The sequence below is a fragment of the Apteryx rowi genome, unplaced genomic scaffold, assembly GCF_003343035.1.
Source record: "Apteryx rowi isolate R43461 unplaced genomic scaffold, aptRow1 scaffold_81, whole genome shotgun sequence".
Lineage (NCBI taxonomy): Eukaryota > Metazoa > Chordata > Aves > Apterygiformes > Apterygidae > Apteryx > Apteryx rowi.
In genome coordinates, this window is record NW_020451105.1 from 391,603 (window position 1) to 406,622 (window position 15,020).

The following is a 15,020-nucleotide window of genomic DNA, read 5'->3' on the forward strand; positions in this document are numbered from 1 at the left end:
CGCCGCTGCCCGCAGGTCATTTGCATGCCGCGGTGCCCGGGTGCCCGGCGGAGCTGCGGCGCACAAGTTGAGCCAAAGCTGCCGCAAGTGTCCTGCGGAGCGGCCCCGCCGCCGCCCGGCGCCCTCCGAGCCCCCAGCGCCCCCGGGCTGTCTGACACCGGCTGCCCGCCCGGCGGTCTCCGTCGAGGCAGAAGATGGCTGAGCGCCGCCTTCCTGCGGGATGGAGGTAGCCGGCGTGCGGGCGGCGCCGGGCTGCGCTGCGCTGTAAGTCCTCCCGCGCCGCTGGCGGGCCGGGCGTCTCGGGCTCGGTAGGCGCAGCCTCATCTTTTGTGCCTTTTGCGGTTGGCTTACCCGTCTTTCCTATGGCTGGGATATACAGCTCTACTCTGAAGACCCTAGAGGATTTAACTTTGGACTCTGGTTATGGGGCAGGGGATTCCTGCAGGTCCCTTAGTCTCTCTTCGTCCAAGTCCAACTCCCAGGCTTTTACCTCTTCTCAGCACAGAGGCAACTGGTGGTACTACTCGGGCTCCATGAACAGTAGGAATAACAGCTGGGATACGGTGAACACTCTTCTGCCAGAAGACCCAGAAGTTGCAGATATATTTTCCAAGTGTCCTAAGCTGCCGGATCTAGAGGAATACCCTTGGACTGATGAAGACATTGGAAAAATACTCAGAAAAGGGAAGGGAGATGGAAATACCAGAACCTTTACTCAGGAAGCTGTCAGGCGGCTCTCTCAGCTACTGAGGCGTGCCTTGATCAGGATCTCCAGGGAAGCTCAGCGTCTCAGCGTGATGCACTCCAAGTGCACCAGGTTTGAGGTGCAGAGTGCTATCAAGCTCATCCAGAGCTGGTCATTATCGGAAAGCTGCGTCTTGGCGACTGTCAAGGCTCTCTCTCTGTACAGCATGAGTGCTGGAGATGGGCTGAGGAAAGGTAAATCAGCTAGATGTGGCCTCACCTTTTCTGTGGGCAGGTTTTTCAGGTGGATGGTGGACACTAGGATCTCAGTTAGGATCCATGAATATGCAGCCATCTCTTTAACCTCTTGCATGGAAAACCTTGTAGAAGAGATCAAAGCCAGGGTTCTGGCAAGTCAGAGCCCTGATGGTGGAGGAGGGGAGATCTCAGCTGAAATCCTGGAGATGGTTATCAACAACGATGCTGAACTTTGGGGAGTGCTGCAACCTTACGAACATCTCATTTGTGGGAAAAATGCTAATGGTAAGATCCAGTTTTCGTGATTGCTAGTCTTCGTACCAACAGGCTTTATAGTAAAATAAGTAATTTCTGTGGATCTGTGTGGGGGGCTTTTGGTTTTTTGCTTTTGGGGATTTTTTTCATCTGAATCGCATCTTGGTAGTGGTTTGTGTGTGTGACATAGTTTTACCAGGCAGGAGTGATACTGCTTTATTCTTAACGTGTACCAGTTTATAAAAGGTGCAGAGGTGGTGGGAAACCAAGCCCTGTTGTCCTAACAAATGTCTCTTCCAACTTTCTACCAGCTGTTGTTTTGAGCATTTTTACTATAATTGGCATGTGTGCATGCTTTTCTGTACCCATGATATGAAACGTGCGTTAACAAGCTGTTCTTCAGAAAATACCATTATTCTTTTTAAACAAAACCTACTTCACTCTACCACCAATGTATAGTAAAATATACTGAGAATTTTGCAGAGTTTCATCTTAAAGATGCTATTCCTCCATACAGCCTGGAGAGGGAAAACAACTTGATTTTTTTTTTCATTTCAGTAATAAAGTTCAGTTCCTGAACAAAAACTAATAACTAGATGTTACTTAAACTTCTTTCTAGTTTAGTACAAGGCTGTGCTGTGCTATGCTCATGTAATAAACAAGAATTTGCGCCTGGCTTGCCAAGTTAAGTATGTGGGATGGTACCTCAATAATGAGAGTAACTTAGCATTAAAATACTTAATCCTGGCACTTGACTAGAAAGCAGACTTTTTAAGCAGTTAAGCAAATAAGCAGATAAAGGAATGCTGGCATCTTTTTAGGAGATTGTGGAGCAATTAAAAAGACTTGAATCTTGACAGTTCTGTTAGGAAGCTGCACTGTTTGTTTTTTGTTGTTGTTGTGTCGCACTGAGGAGTACCATAATTTTCCATGGAAAATTTAGAGAAGCATTGAATTCAGAAAGCGGTTCTGTGTACTCCACGCAGTTTCATGGCTTTCGCTGGTTTTGTTGTTGTGGTCAGACGCTCTATGAAGAAAACCTTTCTGATTTAACTGTTTATAAAAGCAAGTGCCTTGGTCTCTTTGAAATGTAACCTCATAATGAGGGATAAGTGAAGGAGCAGATTTTCTTTGAGGGGAAAAATGATACCTTAGGTGAATGTTACTAATGAAATACTTTGTCAGAAAAAGGCCGACTTTTAGCTCATGCTGATGAGCCGCATTACCTTCCTATTATCCCATCCCCAAGCAATAACGTAGCAATTCACATTACCAGCGGATAGGTGCAGTAACTGCTCAACACTGCGGTTTCTCTCTGTTGGGTCATCCTAACTACTTAAGAGGATGGCTTCTATTACTGAGCTCACAAACCCTCCCTTGTACACGCTATCTGTGCTCTGTCTACTGACAATATTACTGAAAGTATGTGAATTAAATGCAAAAGATAGAGTCTTTTGGGGTGCGCTTTCGGCACTGGTATAAAACATAACTGTAAGTTTAAAAGCCGAACATAAACATTTGCTTTTTAAACTACAGGCTCTTTCATGCAAGATTGTAAAGGTATGGGGATGTCTTGCCTTGCCAACACAGTTGTCATAATCCTTCATATACCACGGGAATATTTATAGCTGAGTCCAAAAAGAGGACTCGGTTCCATCTTCTGTTCCTTGTCTGTGGAATCTGGAGTAAAATATCATGGTTCTACAAAGAAAAAGATGCACTTCAGCTGTTCATGATCTCCATTTAGTGTATCTGCTGCACAGTTTCTGTGTGTAAAATGGAAAGGAAGAGTTAATCATTCACAGTGCTGACTTTTTTTTTTTTTCCTTCTTTCCCCTGATGAGAAATCTCTGTCTTGGAAAAATTGCAATGAATGGATGGAAGCTGGTGTTCAATGGAAACATGATTGACTGTGCAGGGAAGTGCTTATAAATATTCAAAACACCAAATGGTCAGTTATGATAACGCTTTTATAGTAGAATACTGGGTGGTGATTGGCCACAGAAGGGTTGGCTTCTGTTGCCTCTTTTGTTGTTCTTGTCTTTCTGATCAATTCTGTCAATAATTGAATGCATGTTTTTAAAGTCTGAAAACTGAATAAAATGCACCTAAAGGCATACTGTGATTTATTGTGACAGTCTGTCACTAATATTTTATCTGATACAAGTCAGTGAATCTTCTAAATGTCATTTCTTGCAGTTATAAGACTACAAATGGTTTTATATTGATACAGAAAGCTCTAAATAACTTCTTTATTCTTTCTCCGTTTAGGAATTGTATATTAGTAATAGTTGCATCATTCTCCACAGTGCTTTCAAATGATTTTTGTCTTGTACATTAAATAAAATCTGAGGTAGATCTAGTGGTAAAATAACTGAATTTGTTCCAGTACAAGGAACAGCAAAACTCACTTTACTGTCTTCTTTGTTTCTTTATATGATAAGAAAATTTTAATGGAGTACTTGTAAATTCCAAACTTGGCATATGTTTGTAGGGTTTTGTTTTATAGTACTAAGTTTGATGCTAGAGATAAAAAGCTCTTGGAGGTTAAGTTCCAGCTCCAGTCAAGCATTGCAATCTCTGGATGAAATCCATGGCAGTATACTATATGCAGAAGATTGCACTGGATTATCATAATGGACCTTTCTGGCATTAAGATCTATTAAATAGTTTCCTTTATTAGATCAGGATAGCAGGCTACCTTGGAGTTCAGGAAATAGTAAGTAAATGCATAAATCTTTGTAAATTGTCAAGAGACTGAGATCTAGACCTGTGTTCTTCTGTGACTAATCTCCCGTCAAAGAGAGTAGTCTAGTCACAATTCTTAAGGCTTTTAGAAGCTGAAAGCTTATTTTTCTTTACTATGACAAACATGTTCTAATCAATGTTTGGTGTGTGAAGGGTAAGATTTAAAACTCTAAATGCTTAAAGGGGAGTTAATTCTATTTTTAAATAAACAATAATAATCTGCAGTTGTGTTTTTGTTTTTCTGTTCCTTTTTGTGAAGCTGTTCTTTAATCAACTATTTGCTACTTCTCTAAGACATACTCTGCTGTTAGTGTGAGTTCTGACTTTGTGCTTGGAATTCAGTCTGCCTGTCTTGGAAGGAAGAATGTCATCTGAGCTTGTGGCCATAAGTTCAGTAAAGCTCTCTGGATGTATTAATGCCTCTAAGGACTGAGTCTTTTCAGACAGAGTCTAGGTGGAATGTTGTAAAAAATAATGCATTGTAAGTTGGAAAATAACAGAAAATGAAACGTCTTTAAAAGCAGCAAAAGTGATAAGTAGCTATTGATCAGTAGAGCAACTGGAAGGTTAAAAAAAAAAAAAAGTCGTGACTTGGAATACCTGTTCTCATTTTCTACATTTAATTGGGTGGAGAGGTATGACATGCTTTGGCTTGATATAGCTAAAGTAGAGCATGCATCCAGTAGTTTCATGGGGGGGCTGAGGCTGTTCTGATCTGGAATATTAGAGTCTATTCATTTAAAATGTCTGGGAGATGCAGAGAAATATAAATTTATCTTGGAAATGCGATTCTTTTGCATGATGTTGCTATATTGACTAGTGTGTGGTTCATGAGAGTCTGAATTGTCAACACTTCAAAGATATTTTGGTATTATTACCCTATAAACTACAGCACTTACTGTGTTTTACTCAATTATCTGGTTACTGCTGAAGAATCCTGCAGCAGTTAATACACCTGCTGTGCTGCTTAATGCATCAGCATATCTTGATGGTCTCTAGAACCAGCTGTTGACAGATGTTGCTGGGGAGGGGGAAGCCTGGAAACTTAAGTCAGGAATACTGTTTGTTCACATACCTCTTACCTGAAGCACTTCAAGTTCTCTGTGGAGAAGCTAATCAGCAAATTAGCCTGTTTACTGCACATTGGCTGAGGAATCAAATCACTGAGTCTGAAGTAAGCTCTACTTGGTGTCTTGAGACATTTTTAGAATGGGGTTGAGAGGGAAAACAAATAACCTTTCCTTACAGAAAGAACGGATTTAGACTTGGTAGAGTTATTACAGGCATGAATTTTCTTCTGTCTGTGATCCTAAACACTGAGGCACAGCTGACAAGTGTCAAGCGTGGACTTTAGATTTACCATCAATAACTAAACTCATTTGCTTTTATATTTCTCACTGCACCTGTGTAGGTTAAAAATCGTAGCTGACCTTAACTTTGGGTGGTTTTTTTTAAGAGCTATACCAGAGTTACTAAAAATTGCTTTTTGTAGTTATCAAACTGGTCTGAAATAACTTCTTTATTTCAGTATAATCATGGCACTGTACTGAAATCCAACACTGAAAAATAAAGAAATAAATTATTTTATGACATTTCAATAAATAGAAAGTTCTTTTGTTAACTGAACAATCTGGGGTGCTGCTAAGGAGGTTTATTAATTATAATAAGCTATCAGCTTCACAACTACTCAGAAAAACTGTATGTTATTGGGAGGGGGATGTTTTGGGGAAGAGAGCTGCAAATGTCATCCATAAGCTAAGTGAGTGGAAATGCTGCAAGCTATACCACTGGCGGTCTGCAAATCACTTTTAAAAGTCCATCCTTTGTGGCACATCAGCGTCCAACTGTATGCAGCTTAAGCAGTAGTTTGAAGCCACTTGGGTTATAGCTGTGTACCAAACGGCCACATCTAATCTCTGCTCTGGCCTTCTCTAATATCCGACTGGCCTGTTTAGTAGATCTGAGTAAAGAATTCAGCCTTCTGCTGACATAGCGCTGAATGGGAAAACTCTGGAGCTTCCAGGGGGTTGAGGACCTTTCCCGCTCGTGAAACTGAGAGTGAATTTAATCAGCCTGGAATGCTGTCAGAGCTCGGCCTCTGGTTTTGTGGCACGCAGGCCCAGGTGCATGGCGAGGGAAACGGAAGCTTTTAGCCCCTCCACTAGTACGTATAGGAAAGCCTCTTTGGGGTTTCTGGACGTTTGGCAGCCCAGTCAGCACAGTAATTCCAGCTAGGTGGCTTAAAATTTAGAAGGCCTGAAAAAGTGGCCACTGACTCTTCAGCCCATGGGTAGGAGTCTGATACACTGGCCCCGGTACGTAGCTTTCGCTCATTTGGTCTGGCTGAATGCATTGCACTGTGCTTGCATTTATTGCTTGCAGGGGTTTCCTGGGCAGGAACATGGAAAAACTATGCACATGTTTCCATGTTAAATGAGCTGGTGATGGCTATGACCCTAATTGAAATATGGCTTTGTTCACCCATGTACAAGTCTACTCCCAGCATACCTTGAACACTTCTACTCCTACGCATTCAAGAACATGAATATATATCCACAAACCCACAGGGGCAAATTCTTTAAGCCTAAATGTTAGTGCTTGTATATACATGCTCATGTCTCCTGAATACAAACCACCAGATGCACCATTAAAGCTACTAACATCTGCAGATATACATCTTTCTTATGTTAAAGGGGAGATCAAGTAGAGCTAAAATATCTGGGTATTTTTTTTCTTGTAGTGGGTTTATGTATATGTCTATATATTTTTTCATTTAGTAAAACGAACAATGTAATGATTAAATTAATCATTTGCATCACTGGTATTACACCATGGCAATAGAATTTGGGTCCTTTCAATTCTGTTCATCAAAGATCAAGTGCTGAAACTCCTTGGATGTGTACCTACTAGCAGCAAATGATGATAGTTGGACTTTAAATGGAGTCAGTGTTTGAGACAACTTAACCCTGTGAAGCTGGGGAGGTAGGCCTGTGAAAAGGAACTTCTGGAGAAAAAAGTCTGTGCCCTGTTGTGTTTAGGTTGAAGTCTACTGTTGCTCCTTGAGTTACTGCTAAAGCCAGGAGTTTAAACTGAGTACATGCTGTTGAGACCAGGACAGAGTTTCATCCTTGTGTATGAAAGTGTAAGTTGTAACAGGGTTTTGATTTTTATTTTCAGATGAAAAATCAAACCTGTTTTGGCTCAGAACTTAGCAATGAACACCTGGGCATGCTATTGCATTTCTTGTATCCGTAGAAAACGTGGGATGAGTGTTAACTGTTCATATTCTTAGTCATAAAATATGGTATGGTTGAGGTGTATGTCTCCTGATGCTGGAATAATTTAATTGAAATAAAAGCCTCTCTCTCTTTTATCTCTAATCCAGAAGGTCTGGTAGCATGTGATCTGCTCTTCTTTCTGAATGGAGCCACCAGAGTGTTTATTTCATGTAACTCATCTAATTTCTCATGTGATTTGAAACCTAAACTCATCTAGTTCAGGAAGAGCTGATGGTTGTCAGCGAGCTTTCCTAAACAATCTCTCTTCTGTTACAAACTTCTTTGTCTTTGCTGAAGAGATCAGCACTCATTCACTGCAAGGATGTTGTTAATACTATTAAGTGTCCCGAAATCTTAATCCTTATTTTGGGGCTATTCCAAAATTAATTTCAACAGTAACATAGGGAGGCAGTGAATTATGAATGGACTGTGTTTTGTTGATTGGGGGGGACAGAGGTTGAGGTGAAAGATCTTTTCTACATAGGAAAACCTTGTTTGGTTATTAATGTTTTTGTAACATTTTCAAGTTTTAGTAGTTTGTTTCTGCTCATGTACTTGGTATGATTCAATTAGTCTGGGTAATGGTCCATTTAGAGCTTCCTTCCTCATCTGTTTCATTTTTCTAGCCCTCTCACTATCTTGGTGTTGCAACACATATGTGTACAATACTGCAAGGGAAGTGTTTATGTTCATCTTTATATCCTGTACGGAGTGTTAGAAGTAAAATATTGAGAATACTTATTGCAATAGGTTGTGTAAAATTCACTTTTCAAACAATTAGCAAGTTGGGGAGGGATGGGACTCGAGCATCTAAGTAACTTCAGGAAGAAGTGTAGCTTAGAAGTGCTCATTTGCAGTTGGAAGCTTGACCCTCAAGATCTTAAGGTTGAACTGAAAGCAAGTTCATTTTTAAAGCGAGCTCATCTTAAAGCAATGTGAGAAAACAGAAAAAATAAGGGCAAGAATAATATTAATCTTGTGATTTTCACAAAGTTGCTATATTGTCCTTGCTTAAAGTAAAATGTAAAATCATCAGGTGTTTAACCTGAGTAATTTGGCCATTGTACCTGCAGAATTTAAAAGAAGAGAAACAGAGGTCTCTAAATGCAATAAAACCACTACTCAAAAGTGCCCAGCAAACCCCTTGACAATCTTTATTCTCCTGAATGTTTGGAAAACAAGATCAGAGCAATTCCAATTTCTTTTGTTTGCATTTTAGCTCTTATACTGTATTTAGTAACTCCTAGGATTTTCAAGTCAGTATGTCCTTATCTATAAATATCTTCACGTCATTACAGACTCAGGAGTCCTTACTTGCTGTCTCACACTCTGGCCATTGAAGAAAAACTATCTAAAGTAATAAGTTCTACTCCATAAGTAGTCAAGATAAGAAAATGTTATCTATTTGCTCACATTGAACTATGGGAATGCTGGCTGATAGAAAGACAAAACAATCAAAATGTTCGTTTCTGATGTTCTTCTGGTTTTAATGGGATAAATTTACATGTTGTTTTGAACATCTAAGTGCCAGTTTGACATCTGGTTAAATGTAAGCAAGCCTGAGGCAATGTTAAAACCAGTACAATGGTGACATCATGCTTTTTTAACTTACAAATTGGGACAAAAATATTTCAACAGAACTCTGTTTCCTTCCCTTACAGAACAAGACCTTAAAAAAAAAAAAAAAAAAGACAGACTATGATGATCTTGTTTAGGGCAACTAAGTCAACTCTATATAGGTCTAATATAGGTCAGCTCTATCTTGTACTTTTATGAGTGAGGGAAGCCTTTTAAATGAAGTCTGTTGTTTGCATTGGAGGCTTTATCAAAGGAAACAAAAAATAGAGGAAAAGATGTACAAATGCTGATGAACAAAGTCTGTGCCTTTTGCCCAAACACATCCAGGCTTGCCTTCTAACAAAGGACACAAAAAAAGCTGGAAATGTAATCTCATTCTAGTCCGTCCAAAATGTTTGGCCACAACAAATGTGATTTGGTACGCCTGGCAACTCTGAGTGAGGAGAGACCAGCGCTGGGCCAGGCCAGCTGTGGGTAGGGCATGGCTGAGGGTTGTTTGTCGACCTAGAATTAAAGTGTCTGGCGGCAGTCTGCTAGGGTGGTTGTTGCTGCTTTTGTGAGCATTGTATGTGGAACAGAGTTAATAGTTTAAACTGACTTGTGAGGGAAGGGTATGCTGTAACTGCTGTCTTCTTTAGGAAAAGAAACTAAGGACAAGTCCTTTACCTTCAGTTAAATGGAATTCTGAGTTATAAAATCCCTGTTTATAAGAACCTAATTGTTTACGTGTGTTACTGTCAGATGAAATCCCTTTAGAATCATAACTTCCTTGTCTGATCAAAACCTATTATTTAATTATGTGATTTCTTGAACTACAGTCTAGATGGTGATTTTTGTGATGGTCCTCTAGCAGACAGTTGTTTAGATTGTGCTTCTACACAAAGTTAAGACTACAGTTTTAACAGGAGACATTTCCCTGAAATAGATGCTGAATGAAGCCCAGTGTGGACTGTAACCAAAAAGATGAGCAATAATTAAATCAGATCACACACATTGTTGTGAATATATTTAACTTGCTCCAACAAGCGACTAAACAAAAGCTGTCTGGTGTTCATAACTTACAGGTTAGTTGTAAGTCTGAGCACTTGTCCATCTTCTTCTGGTCATTCTATTATTACATATGGACCATTCCTTTCATAAAAACCAGGCTACTTTTCCTGTTTCATGCCTGAATTGAGCAAAATACCAGCTTATGGAGGATGTTGCAAGATTTCATTTAATTTCATCTGTGTAAAGTACTTTGAGGCTATGGAACGATAGATGTAGGAAAAGGCAAAGCATCTGCTTAATCATTTTGGGTCAGTGTATATTATGCATATATTTTTGTGCGAGTTTTTTCCCCCAAGTGCTAGTTATACTGTTTTACACTGAGAATAAGCATCTCCATTTGTTTGCTTATCTTATGCACCATCAACAAGTCAGCTATCTGATGGGCTTTCTGCTCAGTTTGTTAAAGTAAAATTGAAGACTAGGCCCTGATCTTTATTTTTTTAAAGGGGAAAGCTAGAGAGAATATGTCCAAGTGACCAAAGTAAAACTTTAACTTTTTTTTTTGTAGTGCTACAGTGCCACACCAGTCAATGAGGAGACTGCATTTGGCTGTCCTTGCCCAAAAGATTAAAAAGTATTGAAATAAGGGGGGAGAGACGATAACAGCTCTGGAAAATGTGCTTAAATAATTCCTGTGGCTGTCCTGTAATGACACCAAAGTGCTTGAGATGATTAAGGCTATATGTGGTATAATCATGGGCTAGAGACTAAGGACTGGAGCCAAATAAACATTTCAGACTAGCTTTTCAGTCTATGCATATAGATTTATAACAACTGGTTAATTTGCTATGGGGTTATATAAGATCAAAGTAAATGTTTATGCTATTTCAGGGATGAGAGGAAAGGAACACTATGGAAGACGTAATCTACTTGTCCCATTCTTTAGTGTTTATAATATTACAGTCCATGTTGGACACTACTACTGTTTTCATTTCCACCCCACTCTGTAGTCTGTTAACTGGGGCCTGAAGAATAAAGAAGAAAATATGACTGCATGTTTATGCTGGAATAAGCAGAGTACGCAGACTTTGGAAATGGACTCTGAAGTAGAGCAGGACAGCTGAGAACATGAGGTACAGTAAATGTCACTCAGCATCTAAAAATTTGCATGATAACCCTGATTAGTAGGTAAGGGGGAAGGAAGTAATTGTTATCTAGCCTTCTATGAAAGGGCTAAAATTTGAAGAAGGAGCACAAATGACTCAATTCTCTGCCTCACTATAAGCACTAGCATCACCACAACAGCTACTTTTTTTTTTTTTTACCCTGTACTATACATTCTTAGATAATATTCTCTTAAGCAAGTCTTGTTTTACCATGCGATTTCTGTTGCCACCTGCAAAACTAGATCTGTAGATACTTATTCATCCAGTTCCTATGTTCAGAGCAATGGGCAGGGTTGTTAGATAAGCATAAAGGCAGAACTACATGGAACCATGTTGCACTTTAATGTGATGCAAACTGAAAATTACAGGTAAGTTTTGATCAATATGGTTCAAGACTGGGATATAGGTATGGTTAAATGTGAAAAACAGTAATGCTATCCTATTTTTATGTAGAATGTTTATGAAATGGGACTAGTGGTCTTGGTGGATTACCACCCAAATCTAAGATGTAACTTTTTAAGCAGTGCAAGGATTTAAAAAAAAAAAAAAAAAAGAAAGACTGTAATCTATACTCAATTTTAGTTGCCTCCAGTTCTGGAAAAAATATATATATATGGCAAAGATGTATGAAGGGAGCATCCATGGACAGCTGATCTGGGCCTTCAGCAGGGAAAGCATCTTGAATATTAGGAATCTTTACCTCATATCCAGAGACTTATCTGGAGTGCTTTGGTTTTGGCTCCTGCTCCCAAGTTTCCTTCAAAGTGCCTGGCTTTTCGTAGCATGGTTTGGGGAGAGAAGGGTTTGGTTATTTAAAAAAAAAAAAAAAAAAAAAGTGGGGGTAGAATGATTTCAAGCTCCATTGGCTTCTGAATCTTTTTGATTTTTATACATCAATGTTTGTCAAACAAACAATGGGAGGGGATTGGCAAAACATACCAAATGTATTGGCTTTCACATGACTTTTATCACAGATAACGTTTTGGAAGGGGTTTTGTGCACTGTTGTATTAGGAAGAGTCATTAAGGCAAGTCATAAGAAACATTACTGTTTCACACTGTAAACTTGTCCTCAGAAGTGCTCATCTGCTTCTGCTACACAAATGGTTCAGAGGTTTCTTCTTTTCTTCTTTTTGAGTTTTGTGCAATTTCCTGAAATGATACCACAAGTCTAGGGAAAAAAGTTAGGGATGTATGTATATTGTAATAATGTAAATGGCAAATTTATTTCCTCTATGGGGGTGGATATAATTTCTTTTTAATTATAGACTGAATTTCTGCTCTTCAGTTTGGATATTACCTTCCCCCACACACACATTTTGCACTCAACTTGCACTGGCAGTTTTGTTTAGTCTAGAGATCATAAAAATCTCTCCAGACTTGAACTAATACATTTTTATCATAGTCTTCATATGGTTTCTAGTACTTCTCGGTTGTTATATCAAGTTTATATGGTGTCTTTGGACATTTTCACTTAAGTGATTTTTTTTCTTTAATTTGGAGTGGGGGGAAGAAGATGAAGAACTGTAATCGTAGACAACCAAGATGTAATTATTAGGGTTTTTTAATAAACCATTTCCTTTTGTCAATATATGAAAACTTCTAAAGCTTGTCTATGGGCTCATGGATTTTTGTCAAGAGTGTTATGAAAAGCTCTTTTAGGCTTTAGCAGTATATGAGGAAATTTTGGCTTGGATGAGCATTGCATTATCAGTTTTGTTTGAACTGTACATGCTTGAGGATGATGACAGTAAGTTCTCAAATTGTCAGCAGAATTGTTCTCAATGAGCTGCTACTGAGAGCAAGCTCAGAAGGCAAATGAGAACAGCTGCTTACCTTAAAGTTTAATTTTGGTGGAGCCAAAGGGCTCCATTAGCTTTAATGGGCCTTTGATTGGTTTCCAGAATAGGAAGTACTACTCCTTCCCCTCCCTACCCCCCCCCCCCGTTGTTATTGGGCTTTTTCTTCTCTTGATACAGTACACCTGTAATTAGAAAAGTCATTTAAAATGTTTTATGTGTCACGAAGTTCTGTGCTTGTTTTGACTTTGTTAGTGAATATTCAGTACATCATGAATCAAATTCTTTTTATTGAGGATAATGAATTAATTGGGATATCAGAAAATTTAGCTAGACTTCTCTCATTAAAGCCCCATAAATTCAGATCCAATTGTTAAGTTAGGTTGATCTGTTTGATCCTTACTGTGACTCAACACAGTGGTTAGAAGTGTGCAGGATTTTCAGTTCAAGCATTTGGCGTAGGTGTAGTCATCCTGTTCATCAGGGATATCAGCAACAAAAACTTGGGCAAGTGACTCGCATACATGACTCCAAACATATATGCATAAATCTACCTTTTCAGTGTGCAAAGTCATACTTTTGACTGTAACCACGTTCTGACAAACTGAAACGTTAATATGCACTGGGTGTGCGAGGGAGAGAGAAGAAAGGTAGAGGGAGGACACTTGATTTGGTTGTTGTTCTGTGATTACTCGGTACAATTACTGCAAGGCACATTGGTTAATTTCAATTTCTGTGTGCCTCTGGGGTTTCCGTAGTCTGAGTTTAGAAAATCTAAGGCTCATATTGAGTGTGTCCAGCTCAGCCATGTCAAGCACCATGCCACATGTTATAAAGTTCTGGAGCGTCTACACTTCCTTCTTTATAAATTGTGTTTACTTTTCTGTCTTATGGAAAAAATAAAATCTAATTTCTATTGAAGAAAACAGATGTCTGGGCAGGGACTGTGAACTGTGCGTTTTCTCCCAGAAGATAGGTTTGTGAACCCCTTAGTTCTGAATAATGCTTGTATCTCATGCGATTTAAACAGGAAAGAAGGACAAAATGTTGAGAAAATGGAAGACAGTTGTGAACTCAGCTGGAGAAAAAAAACAAGTGAAAGCTGGAACACAGTACTATATTTACCAGCGCTGTGAGGCCAGAAAGGTTTCATTATAGAATATGGCAGTGGCTTATGGATTTTAGTCTGTGATGCATTCCAATAGCAAGGGTATGACTTTGCTCATCAGAAAAGAGTGGGTTCTTTTCTAAGCAGTTGCCTGGGGGCTTCCACTGAAATCACTTGGACTGAGACCATGTGTTTGTCTGCAGTAGTTTTGTTTTAGTATTCTGTAATGAAAACTGCAGGGCTTTACACCTCGAAGTGTGAGAAGCTTAGATGGTGATCATGGATAACACTTAATTCTGTGGAAAATCTGGATGTCCCAGCATGTGTGCTGGGGGCAGGAAAGATTCCAAGCATCTGTATACTGAGGTAGTATTGTAGATGCCCAAGTGAGTGGGTGACTGTGATGGTGTGTGCTTTTTAATATTATTCATTGAAAAAAGTGTTTGTGGGTCTCCCTGCCCCTCTACCTCCCTGTTCTATGAGGGCAATGCCAGATGTAGTGTCTTTTATTAAAGCTACTCTAGGAAAATTCATGTTAACCCTAGATTTCCCAATGCAAAGCAACTCTGGAGTTGCTTCTGGTGCCTGTTCCCTGTGTATGTAATCTTGGGTCTTGTATTTTTGTTGCTGACATGTAGAATTGCAGCTTTTGTCATAGGTTATTTTGCAGAATGATTTATGTCCCACACATAGGTAAATTTCAGAAGGGGACTATTTTTGTTTTGTTTTTAAAACAGCCCCAGTGACTTGTCACCTGCTACAATTGAGTGATAAAACTGTGAATTTTCTTCTACCTTGACAGCAGTTCAGAATATTATTTTGCTTTCAAAGTACAATGTTGTATGTGTAAGGATGTGTTTTTGTGTGTTCACTGCAAAAGGCCACAGCTTCCCTAAGGCACAGCTTCACAACCACAATTATAAATTAAAATGAATCTAATTTATTAGCAGAATTTATTGCCATACAGCCAAGACTTAGATAATGCCTATGTTATGGAAGAAGATACTAAATTGGCACAAGTCATTTGGCCTACCATCATCTGTAAAGCCTGTACTCCAATTTTCTGCTGTTGCCATGGGCTGCAGACTCAGACAGGAAATCATGGTAGGATGGGAAATGGTCCAAAATACACACAACTAGTTTAAGGTTTGCAGTTA

General features: G+C 39.2%; 1 protein-coding gene across 1 annotated transcript in view; it reads left to right on the plus strand.

The window, feature by feature from the left end:
- The first annotated feature begins 362 nt into the window (after positions 1-362).
- Positions 363-15,020, plus strand: part of ABTB2 (ankyrin repeat and BTB domain containing 2) — a 144,259-nt gene continuing 129,601 nt past the window's right edge. The window contains exon 1 of the mRNA XM_026089412.1: positions 363-1,227. Coding sequence (XP_025945197.1) covers positions 363-1,227 — 865 coding nt within the window. The remainder of the gene's footprint in view (positions 1,228-15,020) is intronic.